The following is a 19,497-nucleotide window of genomic DNA, read 5'->3' as shown; positions in this document are numbered from 1 at the left end:
GGCAATGGTCCTCCAATTAAGCTCAAATGGAAACTCCTAGCACAAAAGCATACACATCAAAAGTTCCATGAAGTAAAACAAGAATGGACAAGAGAGAGTTGAGAGATTTGGTCCTTCTAATTCCATTTTCATCATTAAGATCCTTTTACTCCAATTTTGCATAAGGAAGGTCCTAGAATCTAAGTCCAATTCTCCATTTCTTTGCATAGGGAAAGTCCTAGAAACTAAGTCCATTTCTTTGCATTTGGTCCACATCAATCAAAACAAAACACAAGCACAAAAATATATACATAATTATGTGCTCAAATGGATAATATGTGCAAGAATAGTAAATTGCCTTAAAGTAAATTGCATAAAGTAAATTGCATTAATTAAATGTTAATTGTTAATAGTTAGTGTTAGTAGTTAGTGTGCCATAAGGCAAATTTAGCGCTATGTTAAGCAATCGTAATTGGACTTACGTAGAAGTCACAACTATCTGAGGCCGGTCAATAATAATGTAGGCAACAAATACAAGTTAGGAGTCTTGATTAGTGAACCAAGTCCCAATAACTTGCCATGCCAAAAGGAGAAGAGAATTGATCTTGTATTGGTTTAAGCCTTATGCATGATTTAAAAGACAACCTATCCTTAATGCAAAGCCATTCACTTGATCAATTGATCAAGATGAATTATATTTTAACCAAGGAAGGTTAAATCCCTCTAATCAATGCTAACTTATCAACCTTCAACTCATTGATCAAAAAGAAAAAAGAAGAAGAAGAAGAAGGAGATGAATGATGAAGAATAGAAATGGCAAAAGTAAAGAAATATAAATGCATTAAGTGAAATATCATGTACCAATCCTCATATGTTGACCAATAACATTGAAAGTCAAGGTCAAACAATCAAAAACAGAAGTGAGATGAAGATTGGAAGTCAAGAAATGAATAGAATATTTTTGGCATTTTTAATATTTAAAATAAACTTGAATTAAAAATAAATGGAAAGGTCAAACTTCAAAATCACTTCAAATCAACCTTGAAAAGTCCAAGTGATTTATCCTAAGTTCAACAAGGTCAAACAAAGTTTGACAAAAAATTTCAGCATTTTTAAAAGTCAGAAACTATTTTTAATCAATTAAAAATGAATAAAAATAACCTAATTGAACTAAAATCTCAAATAAATCTCAAATCAATTCAAAAATTGATGAGAATATTTTTCATAGATCCATCATCATTCAAATAGGTTAGGAAAATATTTTTGTATTTTTTGAATATCAAAAACTATTTAAAATGAATTAAAAATAACCAGAAAAGAGAAAATTCACAAAAAATATCAAATGATGAAATAAAAAATATTAAAAATCAGAAATAGAAACTAGAATTTATTTGGGAAATAATGCAATTGGTCCCATAATTTTTGGATTAACAATGAAAGAGATATTAATTTTTGAAATAAAATGGAATTAAAGAAAATAAAAGGAAAATAAAACAGAAAATGGAAATTGGAAAAAAAGCGTGACCGTCTGATCTAAGCTCATTAATTGAGTTGGCAAATCATAAGGCCAAGAAGCGCGCGCCTATGGTGATCCACAGTCAATGCACGCGTATGGGAAAGAATTAAAAGTCATAACAATGAAGGGACGAGATCAAATTTCGAGAATGGATCCAACGGCCAGGATTTAAACTAGACTCGATGAAGCCACCGGAGCCACCGTCTTCTCCGGTGAGCTTCCAGATTCCGGCCAAAATGCAGAACCTCAAAACTCAACCAAATCAAGCGATCTATATATCAATAGAAAGCTGGGATGATGTACATCATCCCTGTACCATCCATTTCCACTCTAGATCTCTATGATTTGAGAAATCAGAGATGGAAAAATCTGGTGTTCATCATGAACTCAATGAATTGCAATCATTAAAAGCATAAACATGATGCCTCCATTGAGAGGACTTCAGCCAACACAAAACCACAGCCAATAGGTCAATGAATTAAGAGAATCGAAGCAAATACCAGTTGGAGTTCAAGTTTGAGTTCTGGTGATTAGAGCTTGAAACCTTGCTTGCTTTATCAAAACAGAAGTTCAATGAAGTGTATGGTGAAAGTCTAGAAGCATTAGATCTATGAAAACAACCAGATGTAGTTGAATTCGAGATCTGAAATTTTTTAAGAGAAATGAAACTTGCTTCTTTAGTGATGATTGGGGAATGCATTCTGCAGCATTTCAGGTTGGAATTGGTTGTCCAAATGGAGGGAATGAAGCATGTATTTATAGCTGAATTGGCAAGGGAAGTGTGAAGGAAACCGTGTGCATGAATTTGGATATCACTTGCATGGGCTTGCATGATCATGCATAAGGCCCAAAAGCAATGCCAAATGAACTCTGAGCAATGACCAAAGGGAAATGGACGTGTAATTTGCCTTGCAATAGCTTGCATTTCAAGATTCAATGTGAATTTCATAATTGGCCACAAATATTCAGCTCTTCGAAAGTCACTCATGAAAAATCCAAATATAAGCATATGATTAATGGTTGGAAAGGTATTTGTATAAGGAACAAATTTTATGTTGGACAAAAACTCATTTGGAGTGTGGAAATTTATGGAATTTGAGTTTAAAGTGTGATGTGCAAAACATGTCAAGGCAAGGTTTCTAAAATTGGCCAACTTTCAAGCCCTTCTGTTTTGATGATGCAAGCTTCAAATGAAAACATCTCCAACATCAAAGTTGTATATATTTTCAAGAAAATAAAAATGGACTAAGATTTTGCATCATTTGGATTTTTGAAGAAGACGTTATGGGCACTTGAAGTTGGACTTTTTTGACTTTTAATGCATTTGACCCAAAAGGACCTATAATGTCTTGCATTATCACATGTATTTACTTTGAGATTTTGTGATTTTGTTCAACATAACATTTGAATTAGACATCTTAAGCTTTCCAATGCATTTGATCTCACCTCAAAATCATAAAAAATGAATGAGTTATGTCCTTGGGAAGTTGACCCAAAATTAGGGTTTCAGTCAAAATGACCTATAATGTATTGGAATGGCAGATGGTCTTCCAAGCTTCAAATTAATTTTTTATGAACATGAAATTTGTTCAAATTGTCCTTAATAACATTTTTGCTTTTGGAACCATCTCCATTTGACCAACACATAAAAAGTTAGGTCTCAGTGCATTTCAAAATAGTCAGATGAATTGACTGGTCAACTTCTCAAGTCCATGACTCATACCTTGATGAATTGATGATTGAGGATACTCAAATAAGTTCAAATATGCATGAAATGATGAATTAAAGAACTTCCCTTGATTGTATTTGATCATGGGCTGAGGTTGCTTCATGAGCAAGGCATTATGGATGATCAGATGAATTAGGGTTCCTTGGGACACAAGCCTCAAACCCTTTGACTTGCTTTGATCAAAATGATGAATTGAGATGCTAGGGGGGCATATTTGATGGATGAGATCTTTGGGAACCATTTCCATGCTTGATTCCTCCTCCTCCTGGCCATGTCTTTGTACCAATGACCTCCTTGAAGCTTTTGGCCTTGTGATTGCTCAAGCTACAACCAAAAGATGTTAGTGACATATTTTTGTGCTTTTGGTTAGTAAACAAAATGAGAAAAGCAATGATATATAATTCAAGCATGCTTGGTGATCTCAAACCACTCACAAGGAGTCCCACCCAAAGGCAAAGGGAACCAAGATGCTCAATGATCCTTGAGGCTATGCAATGCAATGTTATGATGCCATGAGGGATCTTAGAGGCAAAATTAGGGTCTTACAGATGCCCCTATTTAAGGTCATTCTAGCCGGATAAGGGAAGGTTAAAATCTTCGTCTCGACAAGGTAGAATGGGATTAAATAAAAACAAAGGGACGAATTTTGGTCCCTAAGAGACCTCATGATGCAGATGTATATATGCAAAAGGTAATACCCTGTGGGTATATGTGTCCACAATGGTAAAGATTAAGAGGAAAGTGATGACTCCCATGCATAATTCATTCTATGGGGCAAAGACTCTATTGGGGAGTAAAGGACTAAAAATGCGTGAGCAGGTCACGACTCAAAACCGGGGAAAAGAATCTCCAAAGGGAATAAATCCATTGGAAAGACTCGAGCTGACTCAAAGATGCATGTATTGGGGAATATGCCAATATAGCAAAAACTGCCCACAACGGGTACCTCAGACAAAATCTCTGGGAATAAATCCACTAAGGACTCGCTGGGGATACCAAACAGAATCTCCTAGGGAAGCAGGGGGATGAGGTATTACCGGTTACTGGGTAATAAGCTCAAAGAGACATGTGATCCGAACACCGGTATAAGGGTGAGAGATACACGTACTCAGGAAGAAATGAATATCTAAGACCGGTATAAGGGTGAGAGATATCAAAACTTCAAAACATCTGAGGAAGACCTAAAAAAGGTATATTTCAACTCAGGGACTCTGACTTCACAGGGGAAAAAAGTCATAATAGGGAGCAAAAAGGAAGAAACACCAGGGATACCGGTTACTGGGCATATAATAGGTGTCCAACCAAGGCGTGAATTGGGGAATATTTCCAAGACACTCATCATCCAAAAGAGGGCTAAAAGCAAACTCGATTATAGGATGGATATTCGATTCCGCAAAGGGGATACGAATCTTACTCGACTGGGGAAGAACAAAAGGCTTCAACCAAAGAGTGCATGAGATATATTGTCTATTACCGTCAGAACGTAGATGATATACTCGCATGGAAGATTATCCACAAGGTTACTGGGTCAATAAAGGATAAATCGACCGAAAATAAAAGGCATCGGGATACCGAAACTAGGTATATAATGATGACCAATTCAGGAAAGAAACAATCGTCACCAACAACAGGGTAGACGAGAGATAACTTGCTGGGAATAAATCACATAATCAGGGCAACTATCCGAGAAAAAGAGGGAATATCAACACCGAATATTGGATGAAGATAACCGTCAAGGAGGGGATTACACCTACCGGATACTGGGTAGGAAACCACGGAAGAGTAACCGTCATCGATTATGATGAACAAAAGGTTAACTCTGCGAGGGAAAAGAATAGGGTTTACAACTACCGGTATAAGGGTAGAAAAACCACAGACTCCGCCGGGGATAAAAAGAATGATTACTAATCATGACTAATTATTCATTTATACCACAGGGAAGCAAAAGGAAACAGTCATAAGATGCCAATTTAGGATCAAACCAAAGAGGCAAACTGAATCAAGACTCTCCCTAATGAGGATATAACTCAATTGGGGAACCCATCCCAATATATGTGTTGGGAGGAAACGGAAACAATCGTTATCCACGAGGATGTATCTCAGTGGGGAATATGGAAGAAAGGGATAGACGCTTTCTGCCTATGGAGCTGACTCTATATGGAGAGATCAGACACACACATCTGCTTGGGGAAATCTATATCACCATTAGCAGGAGACAACAAACAAACGATATATGGCAAAGAAATGCAGCATGAATATCTGAATGTTATAATTATGCATGTATATGCGTGATTTATGTATGATGAATTCTGGAAAATAGACATATCCAACACAAACGAATCCAGGAAGTAAGCACACAAACATCCAGTACTACATCTCAATAGAGAAAGCCCAAATCACCAGAGAGTGACCAATCTGCCGGGGATCAGAGATACCAGAGGACAACAACATCTCTGCAGGGGATGAATCATCAGTCTCAGCTGGGGAAAAGAGTTTAGGGCACAGGTAGAATCTGCCACATAAGCAACTCTACTGGGGAATCTATCCAAGGGATAAAGGGATTATGGGGACCCACCACCAAAAATCGCATCTTCCGGAGAGAGCACATCTGCTGAGGAGGACAGATCACTGCTCTGCTGAAGGGAATAGAGGTAAATAACCTCAACAAGCACTCCACTTGGTGAGATAAACCACAACAATATCTGGGAGGAAGAGGGTACAGTCATGCCAGGAATATGAACAAATGTCTTACCCTGCTGGAGATCATACCACCCTTGGGAGAGCACTGAGGATCTCTTAAGTATCCTTTCGTCATTGTGAATGTTCACTTTGTTTAAAAAACAATTTATGGAAAAAATTTGTTTGTTTGAAACAATGATATTTTCTCAACTAAAACATGTAAAACATTTGTTGAGTAGAAACAAATAAGAGTGCAAATAATTGGATGAAAGGCTCAAATTTATTTGATGGAATGGTAGTCTGCAAATGGCAAGATTCCATAGATCTTTACAAGTTTGAAATTGGTGATATATATTGGAAAAGGGCTACATTGAACATTGATGGGAAAATAGCAAGTGTACTATTTTTCTCACTGTATTAATAAAAGGGAAATTCCCCGTTTGTCGATCTCAAGGACTGCTTGACGACACAGAGTTTATAGATTGTTTCAATTAGACAAAAGCCTTTGGTTTTTGTGTTGTGATTAATTATACTACCAATTGCAGATAAATAAAACAAGTAAAAAGGTTGAGCGAGATACAAATGAGAGAAGATTGCTAGGGTTCGGTGAATGAAACTTCTTGTAACAGATATAATTTATGAAGGTTTAGACAATATTCCTGTCCAATTAATTCCGGTCCTCAAGGTTATCTATTCCTAATTCCTTAGTGAAAAGACCTTTGATTATGTAACCTAATTACTATGTCCATAAATAATTAAGTTCATACTCAAGCATTCAAATATCAAGAATTACCGGTCAGATAGAAAATCCCTAGTCCTAGGTTATTTTTACTATCCAAAGTTCTTATCCAGATCAATGAATAATCGCTGTCCAGCTTAAACTATTCATATTAATCATCATTCGTTGGTCCGACGAATAAAGCATAAAGAACAGTAATAAGAACAAATCAATGGAAAAGAAGAAATAATCAATGCATTCATAAACATCAAATCTGTCACATTCAGAATCAGGGTCACCCCCCTAGCAATGGGGGGTTTAGCTACTCATAATCGAAATAAAAACAAAGATTAACATTGTTGTCATTACAAAATTTCGTGAGGAATCAATCTTCAATCGTCGGAAAACTCTTGAACATATGAATCCTTTGATAATCGTAGAGTCTCCAGCTCTCAAAACGCGTCTCTTTTCTCTCCAAATCGTCCAACCCCCGGAAAATCGTGTTCTGCCCTCTTAATAGCTATTCAGTTGGACTTTTCCTGATTTTGTGCTCCATACGCGTACTGAGCTGTCCCATACGCGTAATGCACGCAAGACAGCCTCTGATACGCGTATTGCCCAGGCTGGTACGTGTATTGCCCAGGCTGGTACGCGTACTGCCCAGTCCCATACGCGTATCACCAGAGGCTTGCTATTTTGCTTGATTTTCCATCCCTCTGGTCATATGCGTATGCTACGCGTACTGGGCAGGTCCATACGCGTATCATGTAAGGCCATACGCGTATGGACAGCAGGTTCTCCAAAAAATGATTTTTTCTTCCGTTTTCTTGCTCGGGCTCAATTTCGCATCTGACGTTTGATTCCCTGAGCTTCCAAACTAGTTTTTTACCTGCTAACATACCAAAAAGTGTAAAATATCCTCAAGAAACTCATAAGTAACAACACACTCAATATTATAGAGTTGAGCTTATATCTAACTAAAAATGCTTCAGTTTACACAGTTTACCTGACTTATTTATGGTTAAATAGTGGAATGTCTAGCATAAATGGTGACTGATCACAACCCCAAACTTAGCTTGTTGCTTGTCCTCAAGTAACATTTTATTACCATCAAAGATCATGTCACCCCAAACTTACTGTAAAACAGTTCTTACCACAATACTGCTGAAATCTTTCGCACTGGACCTCTTGATGTTTTTCAGGTTTTCTGATTCTTCCACATAGCCAACGAGCTAGAAACTCTTTCCCTCAGAGATATGACTTTACCTGTCAGCTTATATCACACTCTCACCAAGTCTCTCTGGGTTAAAGTGTTATCACTCTCAAATCACAATATGCAATATCAAATCAGAAGTTTGAATAACTTCTCTCATCCTATCAACATGTACAATCACACACACTTTTTGAGGTCTTTTTGGGTTGTAACGGGGCTTTGGTTTAGGTAGGGTATGAAATTGGAACAACGGTTTTTGGGTCTTTTGGTTCAGAGTACATGAAATCATTCTCTCACTACGTTTCTTTCCTATTATTCCTGTAGGGTTTTGCAATCCTCTTTTCCTTTTATCTATAGTGAATGTAGCATTTTTCAAAAGCTGTTCTTTTATTGTTTTTCGCTTTTCTCTTTCTTTCTTTTCATGTTGTTGTTGTTTTTCTTTTTTTATCTTTTTCTCTTTTTTATTTTTTTTATTTTTTTATTTTTTATTTTTATACGACATTCACTTACTATTCACGTACTGCAAAGCTACCCCAAACTTAAAGGTTGCTATTCCAACAGCAACCCCAAACTTAGATAGAAACGTAGAGATGAAATCAATCCTCACATACTCTGAACAGGGTAGGATAGGTACTAGGTCATGGCTTTAGAAAAAAAAACGGGTATATCAAAAATAAATGATTAATAGGCTCAACAGGGTCAAACAATGGATAATAATAATAATGGGATGGCTAGAAAGGCTCTAGGTGATAAACAAAAACATGCCTCAGTGTGTGTAGTCGTACAACTAATAATAACAAAAGAACATACGCAAACCAAGATTGATAAAGACATACCTGATATCTCTCATATGATGATAAGTGTTTGGCTTTTTCTGATCTCACCAGGACGGGTTAAGCTGACTTGTTCTATCATACCTCTGAGTTCAAAGCTCATGCTCGTGGTTCTGATGTTAATCTTAACCAGTGCGTCCAATCATAAACAACAGTATCTACAGTCAGGGGACTGAAAGAGAGGACACCCAAGTATTTGGTGTAAGTGATCAAGAAAACCAATAGCCAGACATAGTCACATATCTAACGAAATAAACAGGAAAATGGAGGTAAACCAAATCAAATTCATTAGATTAAGCCAACCCATAATAGGTGATTACATCCAAGCAAAAGAAAATAAAAACTGAATAAACCAAAAAGAAAAATACATAAAGAAATTTCAAACCTCCCTTGGGTTGCCTCCCAAGCAGCGCTTCGTTTAACGTCGCATGGCTCGACGGGACACCTCATACTTAGATGAGTTTAACAGTTTCAATTGGTCCCCCTTCACCGGGATCATATGGTTTCAACCTCTGACCATTAACCTTGAAGGTGTCGCCATTCTTCTCATTTAAAACACCAATACCACTTTTATGTTTCTTCAGTACCTTTTCATCTTCTAATTCTGGTGAAGCTCTCAGATCCTCCCACCTGCGTGGGTTGTATTTCCTCCAAGGGGTTTGTGTGTCCAGCATAGCAAGCACTTCTTTTTCTTTTTCCTCATCCTTCTCCTCCATCTCTCTGACCGACAGACTAAGAACTCTTTCTAACGGTAATTCAGGAAACTTTCTTTGAATTGTGCTAGTTAAAATTTGATCAATCACTTCCACAGAGTGGTTTGTACACATATTCTCTTTATGTTTCATAGTATCTCGGACATCAATTCTGAGCTCTTCATCATACACCTTTAGGGTCATGGTACCTTCCTCCATATCTATATTGCATCTCCCTGTTTCTAAGAAAGGTCTGCCCAGAATCAGAGGTATCTCTTCATCTTCTGGCATTTCCAAAATTACAAAATCAACAGGAAAAACAAATTTATAAACTTTGACCAGAACACCCTCAACTACCCCAAAAGGTCTCTTCACTGAGTGGTCAGCAAATTGAAGTGTCATTCTGGTATCTTGAACATTTCCAATTCCTAGCTTCCTGTAAATAGACAAAGGCATAAGGCTAACACTAGCCCCCAAATCAATCAGCGCCCTTTTAAAGGACCTATCTCCAATGGTACACGGGATAGTCACATAACCTCTATCTGGCTTCTTCACTGGAATCTTCATACCCTGCAAAATAGCACTACAAGTTTCAGTTAATATAACAGGGTCAGTGTCAGTGGTGCGCTTCTTGGAGATGATGTCTTTCATGAACTTCGCATAGATATGCATCTGCTCGAGTGCCTCAGAGAATGGAATATTGATTTCTAATTTCCTGAACAACTCCATGAATTTCTGAAAATTCTTCTCATCTTGCTTCTTCTTTTTGTTTCTTTGTGGGAATGGAAGCTTAATGATGGGTTTTGGTTCAGGTAGCTTTTCTTGTACCACCGACAGTGTCACACTTTCTTCCTCAGGTGGTGTCTTGTTTTCTAAGATTTCCAGGTCCACTTCAAGCAATTGATCTTCTTCTTCATCCTTCTTCTTAAGATCTTCAACAGATTTCCTGCTTCTTGTTGTTACCGCACTCACATTATTGTGCTCCCTCGGATTTGTCACTGTTGCACTAGGTAATGCGCCTGGTGTTTGGGAATTTGTTATCTGTTGTGCTATCTGACCCAATTGAATCTCCAGATTTTTAATGGATGCATTGGTGCTCTTCTGATTATTCCTGGTTTCTTCCTGAAATTGCATACTCTGAGTTGCCATCTTCTCTATAGCAATCTCCCAATCCGCTTTCTTAGGTACTTGTTGCTGATAAGGTTGCTGTTGGTACGGTGGTTGTTGTTGTGGAGGTCCTTGGTTCTGAATATTACCTTGCTGATCTTTCCAAGAGAAATTAGGATGATTTTTCCACCCCGGATTATAAGTATTTGAGTAGGGATTATTCTGCCTCAGGTAATTTATTGCTTGCACCTGTTCTGCGGTTGCAACACAATGCATGGTAAAGTGTGGTCCACTACAAATCTCACAAATCATGGTCGGAACCGGTTGCACTTGAGCAACAGTCTGGGTACCTAAATTCATAGCTTTCAATCTTCTTTCAACCTCAGCAGCAACCTGGTCTTCCATTTTCACTACCTGATTTGCTAATTTCAAGTCAATTTTTCCCTCCGGCTGATTCACAGTACGGTCATATAATTCCAAATGCTCATTCGCTGCAATAGCTTCGATGATCTTTTTGATACCGGTTGCTGTTGAAAAATTAGATGAGCCACCAGCAACTGTATCAATGAGTTGCTTAGTCTTCATCTTCAGCCCGTTTACAAAATTCTGCATTTGTTCAGTTTCATCTAGATTGTGTGTAGGACATGCAACTAAACATCTCTTGAATCTTTTGTATGCATCTCCAAGTGTCTCTCCGTCTTTCTGTTTAAAATTCACAATGTCATACCTCTTACGGATATACACAGAAGCAGGAAAATACTCGTTCAAGAATGCTGTTTCCATTTGTTGCCAAGTAGTAATGCTTCCTGCGGGTAGGGAATAGAACCATTCCTCAGCGTCCTCAGATAACGTGAATGGGAACATGACCAATCTCTTTGCCTCTTCAGAATGCCCATCAATTTTTAATGATGTAGTCATAGTCAGAAACCTCTGCAGATGCTTGTTTGCATCCTCATTGATCTTTCCTGCAAAAGGTTTGCTTTCTAACTGACGGATAGTTGAGGGGTGTAACTGGAAGTGAGCAACATTAACAGGTTGGTTAACAATGGTCAACCGCACAACTGGGTTATTCTGTCTGCCATAGTCACCTAAAAGTCTTTCCGCTGGGGGTGGGTCTGCAGCCATGTTTACAGTGTCTGGATGTGAATCTGTGTCTGACTCAGATTTTTCGGAGTGAACAGAGACTGGTGTGCCAGGTGTGACCGGTTCTTCGGTGTCAGAGTTTGCCAGTTTCTTTCTTCTAGCTTCTCTGAGCTTTGCACGCAATGTTCTCTCTGGTTCTGCGTCAAAATGAAAATTAGCTGAGGCCTTACCTCGTATACACAGATTAGACAGAAATTAGTTATAATAACAATAAAAATAAAATTAAACAATAAATAAAATTTTGGATGCAGAGCAACAAAATTCTAATTGAAAATAACTTAATAAACTCTATTATCTTTGGCAGTCCCCGGCAACGGCGCCAAAAACTTGATGGGAAAATAGCAAGTGTACTATTTTTCTCACTGTAGTAATAAAAGGGAAATTCCCCGTTTGTCGATCTCAAGGACTGCTTGACGACACAGAGTTTATAGATTGTTTCAATTAGACAAAAGCCTTTGGTTTTTGTGTTGTGATTAATTATACTACCAATTGCAGATAAATAAAACAAGTAAAAAGGTTGAGCGAGATACAAATGAGAGAAGATTGCTAGGGTTCGGTGAATGAAACTTCTTGTATCAGATATAATTTATGAAGGTTTAGACAATATTCCTGTCCAATTAATTCCGGTCCTCAAGGTTATCTATTCCTAATTCCTTAGTGAAAAGACCTTTGATTATGTAACCTAATTACTATGTCCATAAATAATTAAGTTCATACTCAAGCATTCAAATATCAAGAATTACCGGTCAGATAGAAAATCCCTAGTCCTAGGTTATTTTTACTATCCAAAGTTCTTATCCAGATCAATGAATAATCGCTGTCCAGCTTAAACTATTCATATTAATCATCATTCGTTGGTCCGACGAATAAAGCATAAAGAACAGTAATAAGAACAAATCAATGGAAAAGAAGAAATAATCAATGCATTCATAAACATCAAATCTGTCACATTCAGAATCAGGGTCACCCCCTAGCAATGGGGGGTTTAGCTACTCATAATCGAAATAAAAACAAAGATTAACATTGTTGTCATTACAGAATTTCGTGAGGAATCAATCTTCAATCGTCGGAAAACTCTTGAACATATGAATCCTTTGATAATCGTAGAGTCTCCAGCTCTCAAAACGCGTCTCTTTTCTCTCCAAATCGTCCAACCCCCGGAAAATCGTGTTCTGCCCTCTTAATAGCTATTCAGTTGGACTTTTCCTGATTTTGTGCTCCATACGCGTACTGAGCTGTCCCATACGCGTACTGCACGTAAGACAGCCTCTGATACGCGTATTGCCCAGGCTGGTACGCGTATTGCCCAGGCTGGTACGCGTACTGCCCAGTCCCATACGCGTATCACCAGAGGCTTGCTATTTTGCTTGATTTTCCATCCCTCTGGTCATATGCGTATGCTAGGCGTACTGGGCAGGTCCATACGCGTATCATGTAAGGCCATACGCGTATGGACAGCAGGTTCTCCAAAAAATGATTTTTTCTTCCGTTTTCTTGCTCGGGCTCAATTTCGCATCTGACGTTTGATTCCCCGAGCTTCCAAACTAGTTTTTTACCTGCTAACATACCAAAAAGTGTAAAATATCCTCAAGAAACTCATAAGTAACAACACACTCAATATTATAGAATTGAGCTTATATCTAACTAAAAATGCTTCAGTTTACACAGTTTACCTGACTTATTTACGGTTAAATAGTGGAATGTCTAGCATAAATGGTGACTGATCAAACATAATGACCATTTCTCCACCAATTCCGAATCCGATGTATCTGAAGCTTCAGTTGATGATGAATGAACGAGAATCTCTGACGGATGACAGTTGTAGAACAAAAGTCTTGTCAGGATGCAGTTACTTGCCAAATCCCTAATTTTCGTCTAGATTGCCCCAGGATGAGGTGCTCAATCTAGCGGGATATAATTTTTTTTATGTCTCTAACTTTTGCCTGGATCGCCCTTTCGGGTTTTCAATCCACCGAGACGCTCATTTTTGCCTAAGCCGCCCTTTCGGGTTTTCAACTTAGCGAGCTATTCTATTTTTATTTTCTAGGAGAAGTATTTCTTGATTGCATCTAAATTTACAGGACGAGTGAAATCCTCCCCATCCATAGTTGTAAGTATCAAAGCGCCACCTGAAAAGGCTCTCTTAACAACATATGGACCTTCATAGTTTGGAGTCAACTTGCCCCTGGAATCGGGCGCGAAAGACAAGACTTTCTTGAGCACAAGGTCACCTTCTCGGAACACATGAGGCTTGACCTTCTTATCAAAAGATTTCTTCATTCTCTGCTGATATAACTGACCATGGCACATGGCAGTCAATCTCTTCTCTTCTATCAATTTCAGCTGGTCATAACGACTCTGAACCAATTCAGCATCAGTCAACTTGGCCTCCATCAAGACTCATTGACGGGATCTCCACCTCTACTGGGAGTACGGCCTCCATGCCATAAACAAGAGAGAAAGGGGTTTCCCCTGTTGAAGTGCGGACAGATGTACGATATCCATGTAAAGCAAATGGCAGCATCTCATGCCAATCCTTATACGTGACAACCATCTTCTGGATAATCTTCTTGATGTTCTTATTAGCGGCTTCAACAACCCCATTCATCTTTGGTCTGTAAGGAGAAGTATTATGATGTGCTATCTTGAACTTACTACACAAGTCTTCCATCATCTTGTTATTCAAGTTAGATCCATTATCAGTAATGATCTTATCTGGCACACCATAACGGCATATAAGCTGATTCTTGATAAACTTCACGACCACCTGCCTGGTCACATTTGCATATGACGACGCTTCAACCCACTTGGTGAAGTAATCGATTGCTACGAGAATAAATCTGTGCCCATTGGACGCTTTCGGCTCTATCATGCCAATCATGTCAATTCCCCACATGGAGAAAGGCCATGGTGATGAAATCACATTCAGGAGTGTCGGGAGAATATGAATCTTGTCCGTATAAATTTGACACTTATGGCATTTCTTCACGTATTTGCGACAGTCAGACTCCATTGTCAGCCAATAGTAGCCTGCTCTCAACATCTTTCTATCCATGGCATGTCCATTGGAATGAGTACCAAATGAACCCTCGTGAACTTCAGTCATCAACAGGTCTGCTTCGTGTCTATCCACGCATCTGAGCAGAACCATGTCAAAATTCCTCATGTATAACACATCACCATTGAGGTAGAAACTGCCAGACAATCTCCTCAAAGTCTTCTTATCTTTCACAGATGCCCCGGGCGGATAAATCTGGCTCTGAAGGAAACACTTGATATCATAATACCAAGGCTTGTCATCTTTTACTTCTTCAACCGCAAACACATGAGCTGGTCTATCCAAGCGCATCACAGTGATATTGGGAACTTCATTCCAATATTTAACCACAATCATCGAGGCTAGCGTAGCAAGAGCATCTGTCATCCGATTCTCATCTCGAGGAATATGATGGAAGTCAACCTTAGTAAAGAACGTTGAAATCCTCCTCGCATAATCCCTATATGGAATGAGGCCAGGCTGATTCGTTTCCCATTCACCCTTAATCTGATTAACAACAAGGGCCGAATCACCATAAACATCAAGATGCTTGATCCTGAGATCAATGCATTCCTCCAATCCCATAATGCAGGCCTCATACTCAGCCATATTATTCGTGCATTTGAAAGTTAGCCTTGCTGTAAAAGGAATATGTGTGCCCTGAGGAGTAATAATCACTGCCCCAATACCATTTCCATACTGATTTACAGCGCCATCAAACACCATACTCCATCGGGAACCAGGCTCTGGCCCTTCATTGAGTGTAGGCTCATCGCAATCTTTCATCTTCAAATACAGAATCTCCTCATCTGGGAAGTCATACTGAATTGACTGATAATCCTCGATTGGCTGATGTGCCAGGTGGTCAGCCAAGATACTACCTTTGATAGCTTTTTGAGCTCGATAATCAATATCATACTCAGACAACAACATTTGCCAACGGGCAATCCTCCTAGTTAAAGCAGGCTTCTCAAATATGTACTTGATTGGATCCATTCTGGATATCAACCAAGTCGTATGATTTATCATATACTGGCGTAAGCGCTTAGCAGCCCAAGCCAAAGCACAACATGTTTTCTCAAGCATTGAGTATCGAGACTCACAATCAGTGAACTTCTTACTTAGGTAGTAAATAGCATATTCTTTCTTCCCTGATTCATCTTGCTGACCAAGGACACAACCCATTGAATCTTCAAGAACAGTCAGATACATGATCAATGGTCTCCCTTCCACAGGTGGAGACAAAATCGGAGGCTCAGACAGGTACTCCTTAATACTGTCGAAGGCTTTCTGGCAATCCTCGGTCCAATCATGAGATTGATCTTTCCGGAGGAGCTTGAATATCGGCGCACATGTGGCAGTCATGTGGGATATGAATCTGGAAATGTAATTCAAGCGGCCAAGAAAACCTCGGACTTGCTTCTCAGTTTTGGGCGCAGGCATCTCTTGTATTGCTTTGACCTTTGCAGGATCAACTTCAATACCTCTTTCACTGACAATAGAGCCCAATAACTTGCCAAAACGGACTCCAAATGTACACTTGTTGGGATTCAGACGAAGCTTATACTTCCTCAGACGCTGAAAAAGCTTCAACAGGTGCTCTACATGTTCAACTTCCATTCTTGACTTAGCAATCATATCATCAACATATACCTCAATCTCCTTGTGCATCATATCATGAAACAAGGTAGTCATAGCTCGTTGATACGTGGCTCCGGCGTTCTTCAAAACGAAGGGCATCACTCGATAACAGAATGTTCCCCAAGGTGTGATGAATGTTGTCTTCTCCATATCCTCGGGTGCCATTTTGATCTGATTATATCCGGAAAATCCGTCCATAAATGAGAAGACATTGAATTTAGCTGTATTATCCACCAACATATCAATATGTGGTAAGGGAAAATCATCTTTCGGGCTAGCTTTATTCAAGTCTCTATAATCCACACACATCCGGACTTTTCCATCTTTCTTAGGTACGGGCACAATATTGGCCACCCATTGAGGATATGTAGAAGTCACCAGGAACCCCACATCAATTTGCTTCTGAACTTCCTCTTTGATCTTCACTGCCATATCAGGATAAGTCCTTCTGAGCTTCTGCTTCACAGGCACGCACTCAGGCTTCAAGGGTAGGAAATGTTGCACAATATCTGTATCTAGACCAGGCATGTCTTCATATGACCAGGCGAAGACATCGACGTATTCTCGTAGCAAATCAATCAACCCCTTCTTAATAGATTCTTCCAGGAGTGCCCCAACCTTTACCTCTCGCACACAATCTTCAGACCCCAAGTTGACTGTTTCCAGATTCTCCAGGTGCGCTGAATGATCTTCTCTTCATGCTCAAGCAGACGGGTGATCTCATCAGGAATCTCTTCATCATCATCTTCCTCTGCCTCAAATACAGGGAATTCAAAATTGGGAGATGGCGTTGGATCATTATGTTCAATGGGTCTAGAAATCAACCTGCATAATGATTTTGGATATGAAAAGCTTTATAATTCAAACAAGGCAAATCATTATGCAGATGAAAAGATTGATCTTATTCTTTTTTAGGGTTTTATGTGATCACCAGTTTCATGCAAAAAGCAAAAAAGCAAAATAATTTGGAAAAACAAACATTTAACATGAATTTATTGAATGAAAATATCATTGTATTTATGTTGCCAACAATGTCATCACTTCTCATTTTGACATGGGAGAAGGGTTTTTAAACAAAGTGATCATTACGTTAACTTGTGGATAACGGTAGGAATATCCACAGCGACCCAATTGTTGCAGATCCCTCCAGGGATAATGAAATTGCCAGAGTCCTCTGCATCCTCTTCCAAGACAGCAACAACTTCCTCATCCTAACCATCATGGATGAAACCTCCACTCTTGAACAACCCTTTCTCGTTGAAGACCCCAGAAGAAAAGCCAATGCCAGCCCGGGACTTGTTGTCTTCTAGCTCGATCATTTTTCCTAAACCAGCAGTTGCACCACATTCAATGGCCAACTTTGCATCTCTATAGGAAGTAAATGAAGGAGTTTTCTTCTCAATAGGCTCATCTATAGATAAAGCTTGGAAAGGAGTTACAACTTAATCCTCAGCATCTATGTATGAGAAGGAAGACAAGTGGCTAACCAGGAGAGCCTTTTCTCCCCCTACCACTACCAATTTCTTGTTTTTCACAAATTTCAGCTTCTAGTGTAGGGTGGATGTCACGGCGCCAGCCTCGTGAATCCATGGTCTGCCTAAGAGACAGTTGTACTATGGGTGGATATCCATAACCTGGAAGGTAATTCGAAAATTACTGGGTCCAATCTTGATTGGGAGATCAACTTCCCCAATCACAGTCTTACGCGACCCATCAAAAGCTTTCACAACTACTCCACTCTGCCTCATGGGAGGCCCTTGATATGACAATTTAGAAAGAATGGACTTTGGCAATACGTTCAGGGATGACCCAGTGTCCACCAGCACATTGGACATGGCGTCGTCCTTACAGTTCATGGAGATGTGTAATGCCAAGTTGTTACAAGCAGTAATGTTTGCAACAATATTATCGAATTGCTCTATAGTGACATCATGATCTACATATGCCACATCCAAAACTTTCTGCAGAGCTTCTCTATGGGGTTCTGAATTCAGAAGTAATGATAACACGGATATCTTGGATGGCGTTTATAGAAGCTGGTCTACAACGTTGTACTCACTCTTCTTGATGAGCATTAGCATCTCATCACAGTCTTCTTTCTCATTGCCACTAGGGCCAACAGAAGTAGGAGTTTTCAGTACAGAGGAGGGTTTAACAGCATGTGCCGGATTCGGAGAATTCATCGCATTCCCAATCGGGTGTTCAACAAAATCAGCATTAGCTTGAGGCTTCGGTGATGCTGAAAACACACGACCGCTACGGGTCAAACCACTTACGTCAGCAATGTTAACAACAGAGGAGGATGGTAAAGACACCTCTTTTCCATCTTCTACAGCAACAACGTTGTAACGGAAGGGAATTGCTTTGTCGGAAGAGTACGGTACTGGACCGACAGGCTTAATGATCAGGGAAGGAGAAACCTTCTGCTTGCTACCATCATATTTAATGATAACAGGTTCGGGCATCCGGAACACTGGGGAAATCACGTTGACCTTAGGTTCATCTTCGTCAACATTTCTGTTTTGAAGGATCTCAATAACTCCTTCATCCAGCATTTCCTGAAGATCTTTACGCACCTGGCGGCAACCCAACCTGTTAGCAGGGCAGATTCGACATCTATCATGGTCGTGCTCATAGTGATTGTAATCGCATAACAAACGGTGCAACTCAACCAGAGACTGTCGGATATGACTAACATATTTGACCTTATATTTGCCAGGGCAACCCTGGACCATGTTAACAGATTTCCCATGCTCGGGCAATGGGTTCTTCTTAACATTAGGACCTATGTCCTCAAAGCACAGAATACCACACCTCACAAGGTCTTGAACCTTGGTCTTTAAAGGATAGCAATTCTCCACGTCGTGGCCGGGAGCACCAGAATGGTATACACAATGTAATTCGGGCTTATACCACCATTGAGGGTTGGTAGGTATAGCCGGTGGGTCTCTCGGAGTAATCAGCTTCCTCTCTATCAAAGAGGGATATAATTCTGCGTACGTCATCGGAATAGGATCAAAAGTGACCTTTTTCCTCTTGTAACTTGTGTTGGTTTGATTACTGTTGCGAGGCTGGTAGGCCTGCTATTGCGGACGGTGCTGTTGTTGCGGATATTGTTGAGGTGGTGGCTGATTGTTGCTATGCTGCTGATATTGTTGATTGTCTCTGAAAACAGGTGCTATATGAGCCACTTGGTGCTGGTTACTGGCT

The 19,497-nt window shown here is 39.5% G+C and overlaps 1 protein-coding gene across 1 annotated transcript in view; it reads right to left on the bottom strand.

The window, feature by feature from the left end:
• LOC127080740 (uncharacterized) overlaps positions 1 to 19,497 on the bottom strand; it is an 83,520-nt gene that overhangs the window by 9,157 nt on the left and 54,866 nt on the right. Inside the window, exon 2 of the mRNA XM_051021036.1 lies at positions 14,728 to 15,945. Within this exon, the coding sequence (XP_050876993.1) occupies positions 14,728 to 15,945 (1,218 nt within the window). The remainder of the gene's footprint in view (positions 1 to 14,727; positions 15,946 to 19,497) is intronic.

Source organism: Lathyrus oleraceus, chromosome 5 (genome assembly GCF_024323335.1).
Source record: "Lathyrus oleraceus cultivar Zhongwan6 chromosome 5, CAAS_Psat_ZW6_1.0, whole genome shotgun sequence".
Taxonomy (NCBI): domain Eukaryota; kingdom Viridiplantae; phylum Streptophyta; class Magnoliopsida; order Fabales; family Fabaceae; genus Lathyrus; species Lathyrus oleraceus.
Note: the sequence above shows the minus strand (reverse complement) of the source record. Positions and strands in the feature narration are given on the sequence as shown.